The following is a 15,547-nucleotide window of genomic DNA, read 5'->3' on the forward strand; positions in this document are numbered from 1 at the left end:
GTTCTTATTGAGCATAGCAAAATCAAGGTTGATGATAAAGCCAGCGAAGTTTCCATGGTGTTCTACCACCTCACACCATTTAAGAACATGTGTACACTTTATATATAATTAAGTCACGCATGGCCATCATGGGATATATTCACTAGCCCCTCCAATCTAGCACGGCGTGACCAACCCCTATTGACTTGGGCTTATCTGAGTATTTTTTAAATTTAATTTGCCTATGTTCCCGTGAACAAATTTAAGTCTACTTAATCATAACAGTTATAGTAATGATAATAAACAAAGAACTGAGTGAAAACAAAGCTTCACCAAAATAACTTAAATTGGAGAAGAAAATATATTCATCTTCAAAATATGTCGAAAAACCAGATCATTATCTAACAGGTTTAGGGTTAGGATAATGTCAATATCTTGTAACAAACAACCATTACTGAAAAAAATACTGCACCATACACATTTTTATCAAGAGTATCAAATACACAGGAGTCACCTCACCGCAACGGGCTAGAATGTACGCTTAACGTAATGAAACATCAGTTACAGAAGACAGCCACATCCTTAAATGAAACAAATTGACTTGCAAAATGCAATTTGGATACGAGCACCTCAACGAACAAAGCTATAGCGTCCAGATTTAAGAATGAACAGGATATTACGGTACAGTTTCTCATGAGATGTATCTATCCTGTTGCTCTTGAAGAAGTCGGGCAGATGATTTCGCATCAAGATACAATGTATTTACTTCTTCTAGATCCATCTGTAAAATTTAAAGGCTCAGTAAATATCTTCAACTAGCTTCAACAAGGACAAAAATGATAAAGAACATGATTGGGCAAGTACCTTGCAGATTTTGTCACGGCCGTTCATTTTGGCGACTACACTGGCTGGTGATAGTAGCTGTACAGCATGCCTGACAAAGGAAAGAATTGAACACCGGTTACTTCTAATTAAAAGAATAAACATCTGGAGTTATAAATCAAACAAGTTAAACCCAACCTTAAGGAAGCTTGCTGTCCAATCTCGCCCAAGTAAGCAAGGCTTTCTTCATCTATTTCTAGTTCCTCCACTTGTGCACGTATAGCTAATATCTGGCCACACATTCCAAAAAAAACATCCATCAGGAAAATGCAATGACATTACACATGTTCAGGTTGAAATTAGTAAGGCGTATACAAGAAAAGTTGAACGAACTGGTGGGAACCTGTATCATTTCAGCTGGACCATAAGTTTCGGTTCTGACAATCACCAACCGATCTAACAAGTCAACTGGAATGCCATGTGGACTAGTCATATCTGTTCCTCTGCAAGGAAATACATGTGGTTAATTTGTTAGTGACAACTGAGTTATAACAGACATCACATGTATCTGTACTGCTGTACATACATCTAACTTCTAAGGTGTCTACAACGCCAAAAACATGCAGTTCGTAACTGACAATAAGGAGAATATTAACCTGTAATATTAGTAATGCCTTCCCCTAATCCAGACTTGATTTTCCTTGTTTAGTTCCATACTGAGTTTCTTCTCTCCCTCTTATAAACCTTCATATTCAATAAATACAGGAAAGGACCGTCTACCGCCAGCCCCATCTCCAAAGAAGAAGAAATAGCTAAGTTTATATATCCCATGTGGATTTTTATTGCTTAGTATCTGCTACGGTAATTTTGTGCTCCCTGGTTTTCGCTCTCTGTAACCTCAATTTTCTTCATAAGACTCTTATGGTAAAAGAAGAAAAAACACATTCTACGAGCCAAGGAAATTGACGTTCTTCCATAAAATTTTAATAGTGTTTTAACTCTTTTGATTTCTCCCCTCCTCTCAATACCCGTATGAATGGCCTATTTGATGCTTCTAATCCTAGCCCAAGTTCTACAAGTTGTAAAGATGTGAGGCCATAGATGCTTCCAAGACTGGCATAAACCACAGAGTTTGGTTGTTGCAAGTCAAGCCATTTCAGGCATTGGTTCTCATCTAAAGAGAGAGTTCTGCCTCTTGCAGCCTTTCCAGATTCCGATTCATTGCAAGCTGAAACAGGGCCAATGCACCAGACTTTCCCACCTTTGATCTTTTTGAATTCTTGAACATATTCAAGTTCCAGTTCCTCAAAAGTATTGCCAATAATCCCATCTGAGATGGATTCAGCAGCAACCATCTTATTGCGGACGTCGACCAAATCTGGTGAGCCTGGAATCAGATTTTCAGGCAACTGTGATTTTGTCAGCTCTATTCTACGAGGCAAACCTGGTAGCACAAAAGGCTCAAACTTGGACACAACCTCGTGAACTTTAGAACTCTGTAATTCTGCATGCACGTAGAAGAAAAACAGCCCATACCATCAAAGAAAATCCTAGGAACTCTAAACTTAGGTGCACTATCAACGGTCCAGGCCATGTTTTTCCCAGATATTATGCAGCTAGGACTAGGCTTAAGATCACTGAACAATTCTTCAAATGTTTTTTGCAACATGCTAGCAGCTACAAAGAAATCCTTAATTGAATCACGAGAAGGTAAGGAATCCATATTCTCACATCCCTTGGGCAGACCGGCTTGGAAATTCGAGTTCAAGTATTCTGATCTGAAGGCCTGATTTGAATCTGATGGTGTTAGGGGGTGTAGAAGTTATAGAAACAATTACACCATGTTGTGCTAACAATTTAGCTAAGTCTACCATAGGGATGAGATGGCCAGGGGACATCAAGGGTACAAGGACAAAGTGAATCTAACAAGTAATTATGTTCCGAGTTACATATTTCTCGTAATTCTCGCAGTTTAAAAGCTACAATTACATGCCCCATGTAAGCATATTTGATATTAGAAAAATGACAAATTTGTCCTGTATTTTCTTTATCCTTCCACAAGTACAAATAATAAGTTTAGCAAACATACCAAGCAGCATGAAATATTTAATAAACACTTCAATCAACATGCAACTGTTTGATGTATGATAAAAGGCAAGCCAGAAAGCAAATTTTAATTTGCAAATTTCAGAAAACCCCAGAATAAAGAAATCAACATAATGGAACTTGATGAATTTTTCAGGCTTAGTTTTGAACAGCCATACCTGACAGTACAAATGCCTCTGTTAGTGGCAAAAATCACAATCGGAGACAATGAACTCTCCAGTGCACGATTCAAGTATGAAAAGCATTCCATATCAAGCATATGAACCTGCCAAAGACATTTTCTCCAATTAATTAACCGGAGGTGGGGGTTAGTATTAAATGCATTATCAAGCACGTTGTTGTATGAATGAGAAACGAACCTCATCAATAAATAAGACACCAGGAACAAGCTCTGCAACACCTTCATCAATATAACGATTGACAACCTGCAGTGAAATAAGCACATAATAGCCCATTATGCTAAAATACTAAACTCACAGTCTCATAGACACTTCATGAAAATATCCATGAAGGCATGAATAGACAATTGGACTGTAATCAACATGCATGAAACAGCATAATTATTTGTCCAGAGTACTAGTAGCACTAATAATCAGAAGTACCTTATTTATCTCTTGCCGCAATTTGTCAGTAATCTCGGTTTTCCTAGGTTTCATCATTTGACCCATAAGGGACAATATATCTTGTCCTCCTTGTGGACGTGCATTTGCAGCATCAAGATCATGTAATGCAACATCCTGGCGAAATATAATACTGTGTGAAATTAAATCTTTGGTTTCCTGTTCCTTTCAATCGAGTTCCCTCATAAAAAACCATTATATTAGTGATATCATTTGACCCCAAAAAAAAAGGCAGATACTTGGAATTGCATTTTAGTTTGATCAAAACCACACAAGCAAGCAATCATGGCATGTAGGTATCCACAGAAGATCTGATGTACAAAATCTAACTAACTAAATATTTCAATTACAGACAACTCATTTCCTCCTAAAAGAATCTTGTGCCAAAAGCAGATACTTGGCTGCTTGCTAACTTTACCACTATATTAACTTGTTAACGCCATGGCCTACGATATCTCTTCCAATTACATCCTTAAAATCCAGGAGGCTGAATTCCTGATCATTCCGGTATCTATCTAAGGGATCTGTTTCCTCACTCCTCCAAATGATATACAGAATTTCACACACCCTTCAAGTGTTCAAGTGAGTTTGTTAAGACAAACTATGATCTTTGGTATTCCATAGCTAAGCTATAGAAAATATTGACCATGTGGAAAAGAAGCACAGAAATCAGCTACATGCATACAATGCCAGGGTAATCTTCTATTTGCGCCATAGCAAAATAAGAAATGTGACTGCATGGGAAATGAGACAAACCTGGACTATCTCCTTCTTTTTGTGAACCTCTCCTTTAGGAAGTGGAACATACTCCTCTGCCTCAAGATCAAATTCTGTGGCAAAAGCATCACTTCTGCCCACTCTTTTAACCGCTCCACTGTTTGATTCAATGTAAATGACATCACCAACAGCTACCTGCACATATATCGTGGAGACAGGAGATATCAACAAAGAAGATTAGGCTCCCTTGCAAAATAAGCGTATATGGGACAGAAGTAAATTAAAGACAAATACAATTCTCACAATGCCTTCTGAGAACATGATTCAATAAGAATGATATGAAAGTTAATGAATTTACTCAAGAGAAAATATGCTTCAATCTAGATTCAAATGTTGGATGTTAAAATAAATTTCATCATTATCCTATTTATTGAACGTATTAACAAATTGATACTTCACTGGCTTACCTTCTCTTTAATTAAGGCATCATATATTGTGGGGTCAAGCTTCAATTGTTTGGTACCTTTGACAGTTTTCAACCCAATGATAACATGGCTAATACTTTTACCATATCCACCTGTCATGCTCTCACTCTCTTCTGGAGATAGTTCAGTCACCTACATTAAGAATTGTTTAAAAATGAGATCAACTTCACAACGCATCAACATCGCAGAATTACTATGTCAAGGACCGGACACAAATGAAACGAGAAATGGGATGGAGTATCGACTTGCCTCTCCTTCATAAACTTCCTTATTTTCCTTGATACGAAGACCAATAGCTCGACGAAAATTTTCCATTAAAACCTCAGTTTTCTTCACTTCTGATGAATACACTTCAGATCCAACCATCGGGCAAAATGGAACCTGCAACATCGAAGTTGATGCCACCGATCACATACAAGCTATATTTTGGATTGCCAATCCTAATAAAAGTAAATTTTCATAACAAACGAAGAAGATTTACAATGCCCAATCAACTCAAACATTATCAATATTCAATCAATCAACTACCCTCAACCCTAAATCATTTGGGCTCGGCTATTTTGAATCATTGAATCCTTTATATGAATTCCACTCTGCTTGATCCCATTTCATTCCAATACTGGTAAATAAAGCTCAAAACATTATAAATATGATAAAAGAGAAGCATTAAATCCATAACCAAAAAGAGTAAAAAGAATGCACCTTGCTTCCAAGTTCTTGTGATATACCAAGAGCAAGAGCTGTCTTCCCCGTACCAGGCGGACCAGCAAGCAGTAAAGCACGACCTGCCATCTTCTTTTGGCGTATCATATCAACCACAAGCCCTGCAGCTTCTCTAGCTGCTGCCTGACCCACAAATCCAGCTGCCAGTGGTATTGGCATCCCATTGGGCTACAATATAATACAATGTAGTCACATTCAAGCAACCATATGTTGGCAATTTCAGTATAAACATATATAGAATTAAACATCAAATGCAAGAAAGTTCTTGGTCACTAAAGAACCAGCACAAAAATACCAACTTTACAGAAAAGTAACACCAAAGTCCAAAACCCTAAGAAAAGACGTTAAATCAAAATTTTGCCTAAAAGGTAAAAAGGGTGCAAATTAGTATACTAAGACAAAGAGGGGGGTGGTTAGACCCAGCAAAAGATTGAAGGTTTACACAAATTTAATATCAAAGGTCTAAAACCCAAAACCCCAAAAGAATAAATTAAACCAAAAGTTTGCTTAAACGGTAAAAAGGTACAAATAGTAGTCTAAGACAAAGAGGGGGCTGGTTAGAACCAGCACAATAGTGAAGTTTTAAACAAATTAAACACAAAAAGTAAAAATCCAAAAAACAGAGACAAATAATTAACTCAAAAAAAATGCTTAAATGGTAAAAAAGGGTATAAACAGTGTACAAAGACGAGAGGAGGTTGGTGTAAAAGGAATAAGTTACCTCAAGGCCAAGGCCTTTAATGTGCGTATGAGTGGCAATTCTCTGCTTCTTAGTGGTTGATTGTACCTCTTCTATCTTCATATTTTTCTTCTTTAGTGTGTCTCTTTAGCCGTTCTTTTCTTCTTCTTCTTCTTTGTTAGGGGTTTAGCAAAAGCTTCACTGATGGAGGCGATGGTGGGGGGTTTTGAAGAGTAAAGATGTAAAATGCACTAAACGCCCCGGTTTGTTTACGCTATTGCATCTAAGTCCTCTAAAGAAGTGCCACGTAGGATTTGCGCTTTTATATGTGCTACCTATTTGAAACTAGTCAAATATATTCCTATACTATTTGAAATAGTTTAAATACATTTTCCGTTTGAGTATCTGATCAATTATATCTTTACCGTTATACTATTGCACATATTTGCCCCTAATTTAGACGGAATAACACGTGGCAACCTGAAAAAGAAATAACCCACACCGATTTTAAATACTTGGATCCCTTTACAATTCCCCGTTAACTTGACCCATACCCGACCCATTCCCCTTCATTTGGTTTCTTCTTTGCATGCATTTTCGAAAATCGTCACAACCACAAAACAGTTGAACTGAATATGGTGATAGGATGCCAAGGAGAACTGATCAGACTATACGTCAGGCGAACTTTTCTTGAATTCAAAAGGTCGAAATCACACCAGTATCCAAACACTTCGTTGATTAAGATCTGGGAAGTGAACACTAAGAAAGAAGTATAATGTCACCTCGAGAAGCAAATGGCAAACATTTACAGTGCATTTGGGGTAAAATTTGTAGGCTTCATGGAAACAATAGCGTCTTTAGAGCCAATTTCAAGTCCAATCTGTCTTTCATGTCCATAGGTGGTTGGGAGCTCAAGTTAGGGGTTCTATGTATGCTAGCAACTTAAATGTGGCGCATGGAGAAATTTTAATTGCTTGATTATTGAACCCCTTGGGCTGTTGATTCTGGGAGTTTGCATCCAATATTTGAAGACGTGATTGGCAATATGGAAATTACACTTGAACTTGAAAAATCATTTGGGTTTGAAAATGGAATTGTCTGCTTGAGCTACAATTTGGTAAATGTACTGATAAAATTGAAAGCAGTTAGCTTTGATAATTGAGAAAAGAAATTTTGGGGCTTAAAGTTTCGAGCTCTATCATTATAGCTCCTGAGATTTGAACTGGTGGAAGGAACTAGTTTGGGAGATTAATTAATTTGTGACTGAAAATAGTTGGGTTTTAACATCCATTGACAACATTGATTTGGAACGTAGAAGATAGAGAAGGATGTAAAGGAAAAAAGGAAAGAAAATGAAAAGAAAAATAAAGAGAAATTAGAAGGGAATGGGTCGGGTATGCTTCAAGTTAAGGGGTGGGTTTGTAAAGTGAATCGGATATTTTTAAATTAGGGGTGGGTTATTTGATTTTTAGGTTGTCACGTGTCTCTCCGTCAAAATTAGGGGCAAATTAGTGCAAAAATATAACGGTAGGGATATAATTAACCAGATACTCAAACGAAGGATATATTTAAACTATTTCGAATTGTACAAGGATATATTTGACCCTTTTTCGAATTTTCAAAGTATGTAAATTATAGCTTAAAGATGGTTTCTAGCCTGTTTGATTAAGTTTCTTTTTGGCCAAAAAAAAAAATTCCAAACCTAAGGTATTTGTTTAAGTTTTTAGAAGGAAAAAAGTATTTTTGAGTAGAAGCATAAGCAGTTTTTGAGAAACAGAAAATTAGCTTCTTCCCAAAAATATTTTGAAAAGCAATTATGAGAAAAATATATTTAGAAGCATTTTTAAAAGTTTGGTCAAACACTAGTTGCTGCTCAAAAGTGCTTTTTAAATTAATTAGTCAAACACAAACTGTTTATCATATGTACTTTTTTGAAAAGTATTTTTTAAAATAAGCTACTACTCCTCATCCTTTTTCCAAACAGGCTATTCGAGCTTGGCCAAACAAGCTATTCGAGCGCGACTCTCTTTCTTCCTCCTCCTCCTTTTTCTTCTTCTCTACTTTGGTACCCCTAGTTCTCCTCATATACAATCTTTGAACAATATCATTACTTAATAAAAATCTTAACTAGTGTGATTTCTTAAAATTTCTTTTTTATGTCTAATAGGTGAATGATATTATCAGAAGAAGATATAGAAAGAGAAAATGTGTATGTGAATTTCTCCAGTTGGATTGATAAAGATTGTAATTAGTGTAAATGCATGTTCTTTCTTTGATACTTGGCATTCACATTACACTTGGATATCGTTCCATCATTTATATGTTGAGCCATTGCATTTACTTTCTTTCGTACTTTTTTATTCTTTTTCTCCCTAACACAAAATGGTAAAAATATATGAATTCCTCAAAATTATGCTTAACAAAAGAGAAAAATCTCTGCCTCGAGCAAAATTGCATCTTGCTTTTGCAGAAAATGGAACACTCTAAAACGTACATCTCCTTACACCTTTCTTTCGTACTTTTTTATTCTTTTTCTCCCTAACACAAAATGGTAAAAATATATGAATTCCTCAAAATTATGTTGAGCCATTGCATTTACTTTCTTTCGTACTTTTTTATTCTTTTTCTCCCTAACACAAAATGGTAAAAATATATGAATTCCTCAAAATTATGCTTAACAGAAGAGAAAAATCTCTGCCTCGAGCAAAATTGCATCTTGCTTTTGCAGAAAATGGAACACTCTAAAACGTACATCTCCTTACACCTTTCTTTGCACTCCACATTCTCTTTTCTTTTTTTCCCTTAAGAGTAAAAGAGGAAGAAATGTGAAGGTTTAGTAACATTGTATAAATATATTCGGCTCATGGAGTTTCATACTCTCAATTGAATGTAAATTAAGTAAAAGAAACTGATACTACGAGATGTGAAACTATACCTGTCGGACTATGAAAAACAAAGAACTTGGGCATTAAGGAGTAAAGTAGAAATTTTGCCATCATTAGTCATTCTCAAGACACTGAATCTCAACAAGTTAAGAAGTTCCAAATATGAGGTTTTCGTGTAACACTTGATTCATTACATTATAAATGCTCTCAGATACTACCAAACGGAGAGCAGTAGACACACTTTGGATCCTATTTAGTATGTGATCTCTCTCATGCGCGCACACATACACAAAAAAAAAAGGTTACACGTGAACAAATAGTGCTCCTCAATGTTTCCCAAGTGGTTTGTACTTCAAATGGAAGCAAGAAAGCTTTCTAAAGACAGCAAGCAGAACCACATCATGTTTTTAGGAGGCAATGCTTAAAACTCAGGCACAAGTCCTCTTCGCCTGAGTGTTCGGGGGTGGGAAGGGGCAAATATTCCAGAAATTGTTAGAAACTTCTGCTTGTCTCTTCGCCATTTCTCTTATCTTCATCTTTTTACTAATACCTCCAATCAAATACTAACTTTTCAGTACAATAAGAGTCAGAAATAAAGAATTCTTTAGCGACGAAAGTACAGAATGCAAATTGCAATTGAAATACCATGGACAGTACGGACACTGACATGATGGAGGCGGAGTCCATGGCGGTGCCACCGCAACCTCCACCGTCACAACTGCATTCCAGTCCAGGCCAACACGATGTCATTAAAGGCATGCTCACTACTTCTTGCCAGCTTATCGATCAAGGCAAGCCTTCTAAGGCTCTCCAAGCGGTGTCGATGGCCATGAGAACCAAAGGCAGTGAGCAAGCTATATTTCAAGCCCTTAATCGTGCCCAGGAGTTGTACAGAAATAAAGTACAGGCAAGTGTGGTTGCAGATGAGCTAGCTTATTTATTTGCTGAGTGTGCCATTGCTGAGGCCATGCCTCCCGTATCCCAGCCTTCTGAACATAATACAGTGGATAACCCAATTGAAGTAGATGTTGATGGAACTTCAATATTAGCTAAAACTGGCAGAAAACAGATAATGCTTGATGCATTCTCTAATGAAACCAACTTTGTCTGCTTACACTGTGGGGGTCTAGTTAGTGCGCACCGCAAAGAAGAGCACTACTCATTCTGGTTTTGCAAAATGTGACACAATTTGTTACTTGATGGGGAACATTTCCTTGCTCGGTTCTTGGACAGACTACAGAGTGCTACATTTTTTATGTCATTACTCTTCATGAGAGACATATATCTCGTGCAAGGTGCTTGCGTACCATAGGTGGTAGTTTCTACTATATACATAATCTGCTCTTGGTTGCAGATGTACTTTCTTTAAAGGCATGTTGTTGTAAGCGTTACAAGGCCATTTGGTGGTTGAAGTTACGGATGCCTGAGGTAGTACCCAACTACTAAACGTCATATGGTTAGATATTGATTACAGGAAATGTATTCCGTTCTAGGAGTGTGTTTATGCACTTTTGTGATGTTTAAGATGTTTTCAAATAATACAAAAAAAAGTCCTCTTCTGCTGAACAGATTCAACTTAACAACAACTTGCTAATCTCCAGTCCCATCTTCCAGTAGGGAGAGTCTTTCAAGGATAGCAACCGTCTCTTCTTTGGCACTGTTCACAAAGTTAGTGGTTCATCAAATTTAAACAAAACAATCTTATGACGACTTTCTAGTTCAAACAGTCAAACACCAAGAGAAGTTTCGACAACAAGATATAATTATACACAAAATACATATATGATCAAGTCATAGACATTATCTAGAGGATTGCACCAGATAGAAATTTTGAAGGCAAAAACTCCAAAAACTGACATATATTCCACATGAAGACTCTGTACTTGAACAGTACAAAAGAAAATTTCGTCCCTCAAACAAGAAACGGTTTGCAAGTAGCATACCATTAATATGATCAAGGCATGAGGCAAATTGTATATCTTAATTCTTAAGCTTATTGTATTTATTGGAGTAAGGGAATTGAGCATGATTGATTTAACAAACAATATGAAAATTATTGTGCATCTTCTTACTCGAGTATTTTCTGGTATTAATTTAAGAAGTGAACTCTTTTGAAGCATTTTCAGAAGGTTATAATCAGTTCAACTCGATAATATTTCCGACCCTAGATATTGGAAGATTACCTCCCAGGTCTTAGAATCTTGTACTTCCCCAACTTGGTAAGATCCACCATTGTTGATCCTGCTCGCCCAGCTGGAAGAATTCCGCCATCATAGACATATGCACAATGCTCCCAAAGGTTCTCAAAATCTTTGATGTTTATGATACTCGGTTGTCCACTGAGGTTTGTACTAGTAAGTGAAAGGGCACTTCTAGAACCATGGGCAACTGCCCTGATGAAGTTATAGTCAGGCACTCGAACCCCTATGCTCTCTAATCCAGGGTTTAATGACTTCTCAAGGATGCTTGAGTCACCTGCAAAATATCTGAATTCAACCTCTAGTACAGAAGATTTATAAGAGAAAGATAAAAGCTTCTAAAACTACTGAACACAGGCCAGTATTTGCCCAGGTGAGTGACTCTTCTTGGTCCTTCTTCAAGTGTCTTACTTGAGAAGTTACATACATTTACTATGTAACAATAAAGTCCTAACTTGAAATATTTAACCTTAAGTCCTAAACAGAGCTTGAATAACGATACTTATCCCTGCCACATTTGTTGTATATCATGAACATCGCTAACACAAATAGCCAGAGGACTTGTATGCTTACGTCCTTTGATCTCATAAATACGATTCACTGCCTCTGCAGAACTAAATCAATGCACCATATAAAATTAAATCAGAGTTTTCATAAATACGACTTAGAGAAATAAACAAATTAAATTGTCTCTTTGATTGCTAGGTCAAATGAATGAACAACGAACAACAAGAATGTTTCTTTTTTCTGAAAGTTAAATCAACCTGGAGCCCCAATAAATTTTTCAATGAGAAGTATATTATCTTCTAACAACCTAGATTCAAAATATTACTTTCTAATTCACAAAACTAATTAGCACATGCAAGTTTGGCAGTAATCTTATTTCAATTTCCTTAGCAGTATCAGCTACTAGCTCATTCAGAGGCAACTTTATGACACCCATTCGCTGGTCTTGCCCAATGTCGTTATGAAGACCTCTAAGATGGGAGTTTGGGTCTCTTTGTCTTCTGCAATTAAAATCTTATCCTAAACGGGATTTAGGTTCTTCTCAATGATTTTGGTCTTAACCTTGAAAAGTGGACGAATGTATACAACCACGTATTTATCAGATTTTCCTAACATTTCATGATTCTTTAAGCCATTAGCCTTTACTACAGTTTCTATGTGCTTCTCTATGGCTTAAGTTCCAAATCGCTAGTATCCATAGGCATGCCGCCTATTGGAACAATAATTTTAGTGGGGCCATTCTAGCATATATTTATCACTAGTCACTAGTGTATTTACAATGTCATCAATCATATATGAAAGTCCAAGAAGAGCTGTTAAACTTCCACCAACAGCCCTCAAAGTATAATCAATTTTAGACTTTGGCTTAGAAAGTAAAGCTACAATAACATCAAAGAAGCAAGGAATTTCCCATATAGTTGGAAGATGACACAAATAACAATGAAATTGAAGATATTTCAACTGAATGGGTACAGAAACAGCCATTGCAGCTTCAATACTTAAGACAATATTGAGATCACCACCCCATCGGAGGTCAATGTCCTTTTTCTGGATAACAGGAGGTATCCCAGCTTGGCACACGTTGACCATTCCACCGGATACCTATAACTATCAATAGTATCTATGTTATGTAGACTCTCCAAAATGTTGTTTCACCCGTGTCGATACTAATTTTGGAGGATCCGACACACATCCAGCAATATTTTCGGACAGTCCGAGCAGCGTAAATGCCAAGTAACTCTGCCTACTAAAGCTTAGGCAGATAGGAAGAAATAACCTGGTGTTTGTTGTCTCTGATAAGATTTGAACTATGGTTTCCAAGGTTTGCACCCACTTCATTGACTACTAGGCTGAGGTATCCTATCAGAGGTCAATATCGATAGTGCTTTGACCTTGTTTAAGGCTCTGAACATGAATACCTTCTATTTTAGGTGCCAAAGTTCCCAATGGTAATTTGCAGAACTTCAATGAAATAATTTTAGGAGGTCAATACTCTTCTAAAAAAGGTTCAGCAAATCTCTTATAATAGCCTCTACTTCTTCGGCAATAAATGGCCATATTTGCTCGATTGTTTGTTCATCGATTTGACTTGTTCATAAACTGGGAATGACATCCATTCAAGAAAGTTACAGCCACATATTTTCTTTAGATTATCCCTGTCGAGGGAGCCCATTAGTTTCACATCAACTACCTTACTGATTGGCTTGTAGTTCCTGTACCTCAAATCTGGCCAAGCTGTCATTAAACTGATTCCGAAGATTATCCCTATCAGTATGCAGAAATCAACCCCATTTATTTCAACCCAATCCCCTCTTCATTCCCAAAATAATAATTGGGTATAAATACTGAAACTTCTTGCTTCTCCAACACAGGTTCTCCACCAAATGGTGTTTCTTGGCATTCCTTTCCTCCATAATACTTTGATGCTAAAGAAGAAAAGATATCTTACTTATTTCATTGTACAATGAAATGAATGAGGCTTGGACGGTTACGCATTACTACCTACTGTTTGTTTTTTTTATTTTTTTTATTTTTTTATGAACTTTACCTATTGTTTGTTTTTCTCCAACAAGAATGTTTGAAACGTCCTGTTTAGTCAATATGTTATTGCACTATCCTAGGAAGGATAGAGTTCTTAAGGTCTAATCTGTTACTTCTTTCTTTGAGTTAGATTTTATCAATTCCAGGGAGACGAGTGGAAGGAGATACAGAATATGAGAAAATAGCTTTCTTCACATGGTGTGGAACAGGGAATGCAATCCTTAAAGCACAACTGCAGATCAAGAAAAATCAGCCAGAATGGAGAGCGACTACAAATATCATTCCTTTTATCACTATCTAGTTCCCACTTCAGGCACACAATGCTCTTTTCACAAGCCAAAGTCCCCAAGTACCTATTCAAAGGACACTGATTCTAGTCAAAAAAGAACAAGTCCTCACTAAGTTGACACCCTATGCTCAATTTAGGTTACTATAGGTTGTGAGAGTTTAAATACCACTGTGAACAAACCTCCAAAAGATTTTCCCCGAAGGTTCACCTTGTTTTTGGGTAGTAACAAATATGCTAACCCAACAAAGCCAAATCCCAAATAAGATAGAGTTGACTAATTATGCCTTACTAGTATACCAAAACATCATGTTTGCCTATTTGAAAATCTTTCCTGTAAGCTACTAATTTCTATTTTCTAGTGTCTAAGAAAAAATAAAGCTTTACTCCATTAAAATGTCAGAATATAGAACTACATTGAATCGAAAGGCAAAAATATCAACAAAAAAATTTAGAATACTTTGCAACAGAATTTTGGTGTTTTACTGTCCAAGCCTACTTATTAATTCAAGCCTACGCTTTCCTCTCCAATCTATTTCCTTTATCCAATACAAAATAGACCAAAACCCAAGAGTACTAATAATGTATTAGTACAAAGTATATTCAAAATATTATATATTTCTATAATAGTTCATTTCTCTAGTGTGTGTGTGTAACTTGTCATCAAAGAGGAAAGAGCAAATTAGAGGCATACCAAGCATCACAAGCAAAACCATATAGTGTATCAGTGGGCACAGTTATAACTTTCTCAGCTTTGATAACTTCAATTGTCTCTTCAGCATAATCTTCTGTTGCAGGACTCACAGAAACTACCTTAGTCTCCACATTCCCATTACTTTTCTCCAAACTCCAAGCCATTTTCTTCACACTAAAACCCCTCCTACTTCTTGTCCACACGTTCAAAAATCTAATCTTTTCCACCCCTTCAGGGAAAAAAAAAACAAAAAGTTTAATCTTTGTTATGTCTAAACAAAACTGGAAATAGAATTTCTAATTATAAGAAGAAAAGGGAAGAAGACTAACGATGAGTGTTAATATCAAAGAGTACCTCAAGAAGGGTGAAATAGAGAGGTGAAGTAAGGGAGAGTTTGGGCTATTTTTGTGGGCGTGGTGGCGTTCATCAGTCTTCTCTCTCCTCCAACTTTGCTCTGTTTATGTTCTCTGCAGCATTTTATCTCAAGAAAATACATGCCCTATTTGGTTGGAGGCCAGAGGCCTAAGTCTAAAAATTCAGCCGCCAATTGACTTCTACCGGGTACTCTTTTTTTGTTTTTGTTTTTGTTTTTGTTTATTTCCTTTTTTCTTTTCTCTCCGCTTAACTAAAAATCAAATGGGAATTGGTATGTTTACAACTGTTACAAATTCTATATATTAGAAAGGCGAAATGACTTCCTGACCACTTAAACTTGTAGGGCTTTTGAAAGCCGATACACGAACTTTGGATTTTTCCATTTGAACACTCGAAATCATGATTCCCTTAACTAATAAAAACATCTGACC

The 15,547-nt window shown here is 36.6% G+C and overlaps 3 protein-coding genes and 2 pseudogenes across 3 annotated transcripts; 1 reads left to right on the top strand and 4 right to left on the bottom strand.

The window, feature by feature from the left end:
* Positions 1 to 430: 430 nt before the first annotated feature.
* Positions 431 to 6,405, bottom strand: LOC107795284 (ruvB-like protein 1). The gene is made up of 12 exons (XM_016617892.2): positions 6,174 to 6,405; positions 5,432 to 5,620; positions 4,979 to 5,110; positions 4,712 to 4,861; positions 4,284 to 4,439; positions 3,510 to 3,644; positions 3,267 to 3,332; positions 3,066 to 3,172; positions 1,205 to 1,304; positions 1,000 to 1,091; positions 844 to 913; positions 431 to 760 (listed from the first exon to the last, which is right to left on the bottom strand). Exons 1-12 carry the CDS (start codon positions 6,252 to 6,254, stop codon positions 671 to 673), a joined length of 1,368 nt encoding a protein of 455 aa, XP_016473378.1. The 5' UTR covers positions 6,255 to 6,405; the 3' UTR covers positions 431 to 670.
* LOC142163908 (UDP-glycosyltransferase 73C6-like) lies at positions 1,311 to 2,799 on the bottom strand (annotated as a pseudogene).
* Positions 6,406 to 9,609: 3,204 nt separating the features above from the next.
* LOC107795283 (uncharacterized) lies at positions 9,610 to 15,261 on the bottom strand. Its single transcript, XM_016617891.2, has 5 exons — positions 15,096 to 15,261; positions 14,742 to 14,970; positions 11,788 to 11,828; positions 11,200 to 11,491; positions 9,610 to 10,673 (listed from the first exon to the last, which is right to left on the bottom strand). The coding sequence occupies exons 2-5, from the start codon at positions 14,903 to 14,905 to the stop codon at positions 10,607 to 10,609; spliced, it is 564 nt and encodes a 187-aa protein (XP_016473377.1). The 5' UTR covers positions 14,906 to 14,970; positions 15,096 to 15,261; the 3' UTR covers positions 9,610 to 10,606.
* LOC107795288 (uncharacterized) lies at positions 9,663 to 10,199 on the top strand. Its single transcript, XM_016617898.1, has one exon. It carries the CDS (start codon positions 9,663 to 9,665, stop codon positions 10,197 to 10,199), a length of 537 nt encoding a protein of 178 aa, XP_016473384.1.
* LOC107795282 (calcium-dependent lipid-binding protein-like) lies at positions 12,050 to 14,165 on the bottom strand (annotated as a pseudogene).
* Positions 15,262 to 15,547: the final 286 nt, after the last annotated feature.

This window comes from Nicotiana tabacum, chromosome 1 (genome assembly GCF_000715075.1).
Source record: "Nicotiana tabacum cultivar K326 chromosome 1, ASM71507v2, whole genome shotgun sequence".
NCBI lineage: Eukaryota > Viridiplantae > Streptophyta > Magnoliopsida > Solanales > Solanaceae > Nicotiana > Nicotiana tabacum.